Below are 12,197 nucleotides of genomic sequence, written 5' to 3' on the forward strand. Positions count from 1 at the left end.
GAGCAAGGTGCAAATACTGGAGGTGGTTTGAAAAGGACAAGCAAAGTGAAAAATGATCACGCAAAGCACATAAACGTGAAAGCATCACTAGTAACTAAATAAACAAGTGTGCACATGTAAACACACTCGAGTAAACGGCGCCAACATCTCCGACAAAGACGGAGGGAGAACATCTAACATAAAACAGAAGGAACAGCACGCACACACGCACACACACACACACACACACACACACACACACACACACACACACACACACACACACACACACACACACACACACACAATGTCTTTCTGTTTGTACACCTAGAGAATCTAACATATGGTGTTTGAATAGTGATTTCTTAAGAGCCCACTGTGTGTGTGTGTGTGTGTGTGTGTGTGTGTGTGTGTGTGTGTGTGTGTGTGTGTGTGTGTGTGTGTGTGTGTGTGTGTGTGTGTGTGTGTGTGTGTGTGTGTGTGTGTGCGCGCGTGCGAGATGGTGAGAAAAAGCACAGCGAGGCAGGCAGGAAGACGTATGGAAATGTGCACAGGTAGAGTCAACTGAGGACATGCAAACACAATCACACACACACACAGAGCGGAGACGTCTCTATTAGTCTCATAGTGGCAGCGTGAAGAGAAGAAAAGCATTAATCCTTATGGGTGTAGGGAGATGGAGAAGGAGGAGGGGCTTATTTTCAGACATAAAGAGAGGGGAGGCAGGGAGAAAAGAGGGAGGGAGGTGGGGAGGAAAGCAGGTGAGCAGCTGATGAAAGATGGAAAGGAAAAAAGGAGTCAAGGAGGAGCGAGGTTTAGGGTGCAAAAGAAGAAAGGAAGTGGAACAGGAGTGCTGGAAGAGGACAAGCTGAGGGTACAAACTCATTTTTAGGAACTGATGCCTTTAAAACGTGCAGCTTATTGCAGAGGTTATTTAACAGTGATAATCATTTGCCACAATTACGACTTAGTGACTTTGATGTCCTGATAAAAAGAACATCTTCTTATTAGTTCAGTAATCTGCAGTGATTTGTTTAGTTTCATGTTTACGATCCTGACATTTATTTCTAAAAAAGAAGCTGCCTCATTGGTATGACCTTAAACTTCCAGATTTCCAGGCTCAGAGGTGAGCGGAGGATCACATCCTCTTATTTGAGAGCGGAGACGAAGGTCAGAGGACTCTGATTCTGGTTCAGAATGAACAGCAACAAACATCGACAAACACCAGTATCACATTTCAGGTGATGCTCAGCATGACAAACTAAAAATCACAGAGAAGGCCACACAACAACAAACACTCACACAACATCTATGAGATCACAGACGCTAAAGCACAAATGGTTTAATGAAATGACATGGTTGCTGTGAGGAAGAGGAGCTTTTAAAGTGGAATAAAAACCTTACTATTAATCATTAGACATCAAGAACTGAGAGAGGTGTTAAATGAAGTAATGATGGGTTTGAAATGACACACTTCTGTTAATACCCTTACTTTTGTTGTACGTGAATTTCAACTGGATATTCTCGTCTCAAATGTAGTTCTGCACGAACTGAAAATAACCCTAATATTTAAATGCATCATGAGCCAACATATCTGCCAACTTTATTTAGTCCTTTTACCCAGAAATGAAAGTTTTTGTGATATTTTGGATGTGTTAAAAATGGGGCAGTGTATCCATAAAGAAGTAGCCTACTTATGAAGGGCTCTCCTTTATTCTAAAAATATGTTTAGTGCAACACTGCCCTTTCGTACTCGTAGACGTGCGCTGTGAAAAAGAAAAAGCTAAATCAGTGAAACGGACGTCACTGTTGCCAAGTCCTTACTGCTGGTTCTGCACTTCATGTTTTCAGGTTTGGTTTTGTGTTTCTGCAGGTGTTGCTCTATCTTTGTGTCTTCAGCCACAGCAACTATCACTTTCCGTGCTCATAACAAAGTTCTTACTGTGTTTAGTGTAAAAACAAAAAGAAACGGCTGCTGTTATTGTAAAATGTGCCAGATTCTTACCCACAAAAACTCAAAGCATTGCCAAGACTGTCACAACAATTTTTAGCTTCTTTTAAAAAACCGCTCATAAACTAAATGAAGTAAAATGAAATGACTAGATTATGTTTTCAAGTACAAATACGTGTAACTAGCGAAAAGTTTTGTATTTCTCGTTTAGAAATAAAAGCTGCTTCACAGGTTAAATTCAACTAAAACAGTGAGACAGAGATACAAATGAAGAAACCAAAAGGCAATGATGGATAAATTTGCAGGAAAAAAATCTAAATGACAACAGCTTGCAGCACGCCGGCATATTATTGAAAACAAGCAGTAAATATATCAGCAAAAGTAAAAGCGCTTAAAATAGCCTTAACGCAGGTAAACATTACGTCATCATGACAAAGGTTTCCGTCAGCACAGAGAACTTCTCACTTCAAATATCTTTAAGTGAGTGTCATGAGTGTGCTCATGATGTATGATAAACACTCTTGTGATTTCACATAAGACTAAATTTCCAAGAAGAGAAGGAAGAGCCAACGAGGAGCACGATGGAAAGAGAGTGAGTGGATGAGAGAAAAAGGAAGGAAACGGGGGGAAACAGGAGGGAGGGCGTCCCAGTAGGCCTCTTTGTTGGGCAGCGATTTAGAGATTTACAGGCTCTTGTCCTTCTGCGTGTGTGTGTGCGCGCATCTGTGTCCGTGTGTGTGTGAAGACAGAGTAATTGAGCCTCCCTTCATCCAATATTTACCCACCAAACTGGAGCAATCATGCGAATTATGTTTACTGGGAACGAAGTGTCTTTCTTCCTCTTTATCTTTCTTTCTGTTTCCCACTTTCCTCATTCCTCCCTCTCTCTGCCTCTCCTGGCAACTAGATACCATATCAAGGTCCGAGCCAGGAGTAAATCACGCACACAGGCACACACGCACACACACACAGAGCGAAAACGGGCCCATCTGTATTGATGATGGCCTAATTTAGATCTCTTTATTGGACTGATTTACGACGGCCAGACAAATCTGGGCATCTGGACCCAAGTGTGTGTTTCTGTGTGTGTCTGTGCGTGTTTGTCCAGTTGAGCTGACACCCAACCGGACACACAATATCCTCTCCCAGCTTCATTTCATTCTTTGTGCTTGTGTTTCCCTACCTCTCTGTGAGTCAGCGGTGTCCTTTTCGTGGTCTTGCTTCAGCACTTTGAGTCCTCTCGGCACCGCAGCGATGACACGCGTCACCCTGAAACATTTTAAAAACACACCAATCATCAGACTGAACGAGGCAGTAACCGTGCTGCAACACAAAGACACCCGGACAGGGGCAATTCTAGGTCAAGGCCACTGAATCTGTCCAACTGTGCATGCCGGCTTTTGTTTCACTGCTCTTTGCAATTTGAGATAATCAATCGCCGACAACAGACTGATGAAAACATGTAGAAAAGAAAGTGAAAGGAGAGTTGACTGAAAGGTAATATTCAATCAGGGCCCCTGGACTTTGTTAGGTTAGCTGTTCAGGACGCACCTCACCAGACTACAATGAGAATATCAATGAAAGCGAGGACGTTTTGCAGGAGGAGCTCCAAGAAGACATTAAAACAGAGGGGATTTGCCTTGTTTTAAGATGAGAGCAAATTTGAACAACTAAAGGATGAAGGGATGTATTCCAGGAGGGAAAGGACGCCTCAAACGCACATTTATCTTCAAGATCAAGCTCAGGTTTCAACTTTTATTTGTCCCAGTGGGCACTTTTCACAGCAACCATTAAACAGCATCTTGACTTAGTGGCTCTCTCTATTTTCTTGCCTTTTAAAAAAAAATAATTATATTAATAATTTATTGAGCGCCTGCTGAGGTTTGATGATAAAACCCAATTCTTTTTCAACATTTTGTTAAGAAGGATAATTCCCAGTGTTTATCCTGGGTTAATTGCTGAGATTTAACCAAGGAGAATGATGGAGTGCTGCATCTGGCCTCCACCACAGAGTGAAGGAAAAGCAGCCAACAAGTGCTCGGCATCTGTGGAAACTCCTTCAAGACTGTTGGGAAGGCTCCAGGTGACAACCTCATGTACTGCAGCTGACTGAGTTAATGCCAAGAGTGTGCAAAGCTGTTATCAAAGCAAGAGAAGCAACTTTGAAGAATATAAAAACCTATTTTGCTTCTTTTTTTTTTTGCTTTTTTTTTTTGCTTACTCTGTTTTCAGTTTTAATCTACAGAACGAAAACAATGAGTTTGTGTGTCTGAACTTCTGACTGGTCCTGCAGATCTCACCAAGTTTAAACTGTTTTGTGTGTGTGTGTGTGTGTGTGTGTGTGTGTGTGTGTGTGTGTGTGTGTGTGTGTGTGTGTGTGTGTGTGTGTGTGTGTGTGTGTGTGTGTGTGTGTACGTACAGTAGTGTCTATACTAAGACAATGACAGAGGGCCTCATTGAAATAACTGTGGTCTCAAGGGACCAGCTAAAAAGAGAGAGAGGGTAGGTTAGGGTAGACGGAGTATATGAGAGTCCAGGGAATCATTTAGGGTGTGTGTGTGTGTGTGTGTGTGTGTGTGTGTGTGTGTGTGTGTGTGTGTGTGTGTGTGTGTGTGTGTGTGTGTGTGTGTGTGTGTGTGTGTGTGCGAGTGTGCGGAGCGATTCATCTGCTCTGGTGGCGGCTAACCTTGGCATGTCCTGCCACGCGTGACGGGGTTACACCCAGACGGCACTCTGCTGTCCTCTACACATGTGTGTGAGTTTGTTGGGGTGTATAGGTGGATGTATCTTGTCTGAAGAGTCAGCAGTGTGTGTGTGTGTGTGTGTGTGTGTGTGTGTGTGTGTGTGTGTGTGTGTGTGTGTGTGTGTGTGTGTGTGTGTGTGTGTGTGTGTGTGTGTGTGTGTGTGTGCATCTGCATGCAAGAAAAAGCGCCAAAGAAGAAGAAAAAAAAAAAAGAGACAGGGAGGAGAAAGGGGGAGGTTTCGAGTCAGGTTGTTTAGTGTCTTTGTATGATCTTGCCCCCGGGAGAAAGGGCAGAAAAAAGAATGAAAAATGTGTGCGTGTCTGAGAGAGAGAGAGAGTGTGTGTGTGTGTGTGTGTGTGTGAGTACCATTGTTCTGCTGTCAAACACTGCTACAAAAACACTCACACACACGGCATTAAAACTCACACACATAAATACACACAAAGCCTTGTGTTGACAGTATATTTATGCCTACATTGGAAAGGACAGTTGGATCCCGGCAATCCCTTCATTCTTGTTTAAACTCCGCCCCCCGCCCCTCTTACCCCCACCACCACCAGGGACACACACACACACACACACACACACACACACACACACACACACACACACACACACACACACACACACACACACACACACACACACACACACACAGTCTGACAGATCACAGACAACTGTTCACCTGCCTTTGTCAAGGACTGAGTGTGTCATCTGTCATTATGTGGGAGCCTGTGTGCATAAGGAACTCTGACATGAAATACACACACACACACACGCACACACGCAAACACACACACACACACGCACACACACACACACGCACACACGCACACACACAGCTGGGGGCTGTTAAGAAAGGGGAAGTACATTTTAGGGAAGTTTTGAAGAAGAACTTGGTAACAGGAATACTAATATATGGACACCTGAAACATCCACACACTTCATGCCAGATCATTTTTAGTCACACAATCAGTTTGTGTGACTGTATAATTATAGTTTTCGTGATTTCTGATTTTTTTTTTTAACTCTTCCTTTGCCCATTTCTCCCTCAGGTTCCTGATCGATTTCTGGAGGTGTCCCAGGTGACTCTTCGCGAGTTCTTCAACGCCATCGTGGCTGGGAAGGACGCAGACCCGTCCTGGAAGAAGGCCATCTACAAGGTGATCTGCAAACTGGACAGCGAGGTTCCCGAGGTCTTCAAATCCCCCAACTGTCTACAAGAGCTCCTCCATGACTGACTAGGACTAGAGAGGAAACGAGGCAAGCTAGACAAACCTCAGAGGACCGTGAGAAGACTGTAAGAAAATGCCTCCACGGGTGCAGAGTTAGACTAGATTGAGGTCTTAAATGAAATGCGTTTGAAGGTGTTCATAACGTGATGCACAGTCTTGAAGTGGTTCTACATAGAAGCTTCCACGGGAGGTTTGTTCATTTTGGTCGGTCCATCTTTTAAAGACAAAAGTGCTCTTGAGATGTTTTATAAAGAAAAGATATCGCTCTTGAATGAGGTGGAGGGCTCGGGGTCTGACGATCCTCAAATTAAACAATTGTGTTGGGACTTTTATAAATTAAAAGCAAAACAGAGAGAAATTGAACCACCTTGCACTTATGGAAAAGCTTCTCCGTGTCGAACACCCCGTCGTCTCTTTCTCCTCCACCTTGTTCCAACTTTCTCTTCATCCTGCTCTCGAGGAACAACGGGGTGAGGAAGATGATGGATGACTCTTCAGCCCGTGACTCCAGGTCAGGAGCGAACTAAAAATAAAGAAGATAATATATAAAAATCTTTTTATTGTGGATGTTTTTAAGTTACATGGACATTTAAAAAAAAAAAAAAAAAAAAAAAAAAAAAGTGATGTTTCTGTATTTTTTCTCCTTTGTATAAGCTTTCATCCTCTCTTCTATGAACCCTCAGTCACGCACAGATACACATGCACACACAAACACACACCTCGCACCCCTTGAATAGGAAAGCACAGTAGCATTCCCAAATCCTTAACTGAACCTAGAAAAACTGGGCAAAAAAACAAACTTAGTTGTTGTTTACTCCCATTAATTTCCTCTCCTCTTTTGACTTCATCCTCCTCTTACTGTACTGAGACTTACTGAGTGTTTGTTTTGACTGTGTGGCTCTCCTTACCCCACCGCTCCCTGGCTGCCCCTCGAGGCTGTCGTCGCCTTCATGTGTCCAGAGCATCAGAGACAAACAAAAAAAAAGCTAAACCAATTTGTTAACTTTATTTTTTCACTCAATTCCCTTACATTTTTTAGCCTGACTTATTCTGGGTTTCTGAGGCAGATGCTTGTATTGATATTTGCATATTGTCCTCTGATTTTGTTAAACATTTCTGACAAAAAATCTGCTCCCACACACTGCTGACACACAAACTGGTGAATTTATTCAGTCGCTATGTCAAGGTGCTAAGGTCACTTGGCTGGAACAGCTGATTTTTGTTTGGACCAGTGCTGTATCTCCTGCGTGCCTGTCTGTATGCAGGTGTGCAAAAACTTTTTTTTTGCACAATAAATATCCCTTCAATTTGGATATTTAAGATGTATGCACATGATATGTACTGAGAAGGCGGACAAACTATGTAATGTAAACTACATGAGGTTAAACTTGTGTTTTCTTGGCATTTCTCTGCAGCATTAAAATTTGTCTTGGTCAGCCTATACACCATATATGCCAATATCAAAAATGATTAGCTTATATCAGGCTAAACTACTGCTGGTTTATTTATAACATTTTTTAAATAATTGCCTCGATGTATGACATTGGATAAATGCAGGCCGTTGCTGCTGCTGTAGCAATTTTGGTGTCGGTGTGTGTTTTATTTAATTTTTGTTCGAGGCCTCATTTGCCCATCATTAAAATCACTTGACATAATTGTTTTATTTTATTTTTAAACTAATGTGGATTTATAAAAGTCAGTTTTGTAAAAGCGTTTGCTTTTTTCACCATTTGTTCAGGTTTTGTCTGGTTCATAGCATCATCATCATAACTCACAATGGTGCTTTCATACAGGCTGACCTTCAGCAATACACAAAATTTTACTCAAATATTGATTAGACTTAAACACACAAACAGAGAGGATTTCAACACCTAGAAACAATCATGAGCTCATGCCGTCTAAATTTAGAAATGTAAAAAGGTCCCTTTCATCCCTGAAACCTTCAAACTAAGTCCTAAAAACTAACAAACCGCAGTTTGAGATCTTTCTCTGCTCTGGTCGGCCACGAGGGGCAGCTGCACCGGCCAGGTCGTGTGTGAAGTGTTTAAAGGTTTTAACAACAGAAAAAAAAAAGACATACAACAAAATGTTGATATTTGTAGCTTGTATAGATGTAATAATTACTCTGATCACTCTGATATTGTTATTATTTATAACTGAAATAATTATTCCTATTAATGTTATTCTGATGATGATGATGATTATTATTAATGCTTGCTACAGATTTGACCAGTGGTTTACTCATTGTTTATCCATCACACTGCAACATGAAATAAATTATTCTTTGAACAAAAAAAAAGGAGGGCGGGTTGTTTGTAAGTGATCGTACTTCGTCTGGTCTATTTGTGCGCAGCAGAGGTGCAGAGGGCGTTGACCATTTGAATGTGCCTGCCCACACACCAACTCAACATCAACCAGTAACCAGGCAACATGATGGCCACTTTAACTCCATCCATGCCCTCTCTGCCTCTCTCTCTCTCCCTCTCTCTGGATTCTGTATAGGGGACATGTGATCCCTTGTTGTTGTTGCTGATGAATTGAAAAGAAGAGCGCTGTGTGATTATTGTCAGCACAAAAGCCTCAAAAAGCTGCTGACGCCTAGATTAGGCAGTACAAAGACGCAGGGACAGACTCGCACAAAAAGACATAGGTACAGGCTCATACACACACACACACACACACACACAAAGACACAGGGACGAGGCCTGCCTGCCCTTGTTTCCCTACCATCATTCTCACTCCTCTAACCCTCCTCTGCTCATCCTCCATCACTGATATTACTCTCCTCCTCCTGTCTCCTCTTGCCTTCCGAGCTCATAGATTTTATTTCATCTATCCTCCTCTAACACCACTCACCTCCCTAACACACACAAACACACACCATGCCCTCTGTATGTTGGCGCCAAACACTAACTGGCATCACACAATGCCAACCATCATCACCAGCACGGGATAAAGTGCCAGCACTCGATGTGCCTCTCCTTTTTCTCCCCTCTCTCACACACACATACACACACCGGTTTTGCCAGAACTCCAATGGTAGTAATAGCATCATAAAACAGTTTATAAATCTGTAAAGCTATGTCCCCTATAATAATCCTTTTTAAATCAGAATTTATTTTTTTTTTCTAAAAGGAAGTCAAAGGGGAATAAAAACAAAATGCAGTTGCTGTGCATCGTTAAACAGGCATCCAATCAGACACCGGTCTGAGACGGAGCTGTTGCTTTGATTTGATTGGTTTGTATTCAGCAAGACAAAGATTGCTTTAAAGGGATAGACAATAATCAAGCTACTAGTGGTCATATTGTTTTAGTTTTTATTGGGTACCTTTATGTTGGTCATAACTGTATGCAATTCATGTTAAGAACTTGAGATAAACTTTTAGAGGCCAGATGAGGCAGCGTAACCGGAATCATTATCCTCTTTTGATGTGAAACACTTTAACTGATCTTTGACACAAGTGCTGGGTCTGTGTTGACTTAAAATAAAAAAAACTCCCGACCCAGTAAACATCAGCTAATAAGATGACATTATGATTATCAGCCTGAATAATTGACATATTACAACTTAAATCTGCCACTTTCAGCACATCCAAACTGCAGCGAGGACGAGAAGTTAGTGCGGCATGGTGAGGTTGCTTAGTTGTTACCTGTGTGCAGCAATAAACTTGCATTAAAAAAAACTGTTGCAGATGTAAAAACAACAGAGTCCATATATACAGGAAAAGAGACGAAGGGTATCTCGTGCATTAGCTTCCACTTCCAAAGCTTTTCATTTGAAAAGGAGCAGCTGAACAGGAGGTGGGGTCATTCTTTGCGCTATATGATCACACACACACACACACACACACACACACACACACACACACACACACACACACACACACACACACACACACACACACACACACACACACACACACACACACACACACCGTCTGCCGGTGAAAGCACATCTGAGCAGCGCAACAATAAAACAGCTGTGTTTGTGTTGGCCCGATGATTGTTTCATTCTCAATCAGCCTGTCGAACGTACAAACACCCTCACACAGACACAAACACACTTACTGTCCACAGAGATGGCATGACGGTGATATATGTTGGGTAATAGCCGCTGTTATGGAGTAGGGAGAGAGTTTATTATGAAGAAAAACTCTCCTCAACATAATTCTAATAGCTGCAATTGTCTTCTCTGTGTTAACTGCTACTAAAGTGAACTGTGTTGTGCGTATGTGTGTGAAAAAGTTTATTTGTTCACATCCACTGCCTTACGGCCTGGGATGAGGGAGAAATTCTTTTCTCTATTTTTCTACTCATTTCCAAACCAAACTTCTGCAGACTTCATCCATAATGACGCTAACTGTTAGTTGCAAAACTAAAGAACTTGGAAATTGGACCAAGAGCATTGAGAACAACACTTCAGCTGTCAATCTTCAAATCTTTGCACACTAAACTTGCCAGTGAAAATGATGTAGTAGCAAAAAGACAAGGGTATTTCTTTGTCTGAATTGTCTGTGCTGCACAATTGCAGAAGAGAGGATTCATCTCCCATCACTGTTTGATATCGCAATCATTGTCTTTTAAAGCGACTCTGGAAGAACCTCGGTGCACCGTCTGACCTCATCCCGACCTGTTAAGAAGCTAAATCCAGTTCTAATTATTACTTTAACACGCCGACTGGAAAACATATTTCAAATAAACGACTGATTGAATCGGACCATCACTGGCTAAAACAATCACTGTTAGCTTGTTGAACAGACTTTAATCAGCCAGCTCTGCATGTTTATTTGCATCAGTTCCTTAAGATGGCACCCAGGTGAATGAAACTAATTGTTGTTCACAACAGCTGCTGTAACAGCGCTATAACTTCTCCCAACACACACTGCATCCCATTGTTTCTCCAGCAGGTTGTCCCCCAAATTCTGTCTCTTTTCCATCTTATATTTGTATGCGTTATCTAATATTTCAGACAATATCCCAACCATCTATCATTCAGTATATTGTCCAAAAATATATTCTCTTCAGAATGCATCCATCTATTTTTGCATTCATCATTAAAAAAAGCTAAACATCCACTGATCCATTCTTTCTTTTTATAATGTGTTCATCATCCATCTACTGATCCATAAGTCAAAGAATCCATCCATCTATCTTGCCATCTACTTTTTTACCTTCCGCACTAACTAAAATCCATTTCCCCTTCCCTCATCCTCCCTCCATCCCTCCTTCCATCAGCGGTCTGTTCGCTAATCAAACACCATCTGTCCTTCCATCCCCAACCTGTCAGGAACAGCTGCCAGCCACTCTCTTAACAACACTTTTAACAACCCTGCCGCATCTTCCACGGCCCGCCGCCCGCCACCCGCCGCCTCCACTGGGCGGACGTCGCCGACGAGGGCCGCCGCCTCCTTTACGGGCTCGCATGAACACAAAAGACACATGCAACCGATGGTGTGCAGAACTATGCATGGACAGCCTACAGGGTGATCGGGGTGTGAGACTTACAAAGGAAAGAGGAATAAGACCGGTACAAAAATAAATAAAATAAACTTCTACTGGCCTCGTGTTGAACCTAAGTAACACCGTTATGAACCACGAGCAAAGTAAATACAATTTCAGAGAAAGAGGAATAACGGACAGATAAAACAAAGGCGAGATGGCGCTCGGTAAACGAGTGGAAGTCTAAATAGTAATCAAGGGAAGAATCAGCCGCCTGCTCAAAAAAAGGGTTTAGAGCTAATGGTGGGAAGTAAAAGCTCCCAACACTCACACACAAGAACATCATTTTACACACAAGTACTGTCCAATCAGCACACACACACACACACACACACACACACACACACACACACACACACACACACACACACACACACACACACGCACCAACATCAGAATACAATTAGCTTAAACTCACTCACACATGACTGTCTTCTCACGCAAACAATTTAATCATCCCTCACACATCTCAAATATAATCAGTTACCAATACATGTTCTCACACACACACACACACACACACACACACACACACACACACACACACACACACACACACACACACACACACAAAATCGCTGCACAAACTGCACTGCTGTTGTCGCGAACATGCCAAGACATTTTCAAGTGTTATATCCTGAGGAACTTCCCCAACCAATCATTGGCACATAGGCCAGATGTTCACTGGTGCTTCAATGCAATGTTCAATTGGCGCACACACACACACACACACACACACACACACACACACACACACACACACACACACACACACACACAGTGTAACAC

General features: G+C 42.4%; 1 protein-coding gene across 1 annotated transcript in view; it reads left to right on the forward strand.

Moving 5' to 3' along the window:
- Positions 1 to 8,200, forward strand: part of prox1a (prospero homeobox 1a) — a 34,189-nt gene extending 25,989 nt beyond the window's left edge. Inside the window, exon 7 of the mRNA XM_069698217.1 lies at positions 5,730 to 8,200. Within this exon, the coding sequence (XP_069554318.1) occupies positions 5,730 to 5,915 (186 nt within the window). The 3' untranslated portion in view covers positions 5,916 to 8,200. The remainder of the gene's footprint in view (positions 1 to 5,729) is intronic.
- The last annotated feature ends 3,997 nt before the right edge of the window (positions 8,201 to 12,197 follow it).

Source organism: Brachyistius frenatus, unplaced genomic scaffold (genome assembly GCF_029030835.1).
Source record: "Brachyistius frenatus isolate BFR_SWC_R1_liver_20210118 unplaced genomic scaffold, ASM2903083v1 Contig_26, whole genome shotgun sequence".
Classification (NCBI taxonomy): Eukaryota; Metazoa; Chordata; class Actinopteri; family Embiotocidae; genus Brachyistius; species Brachyistius frenatus.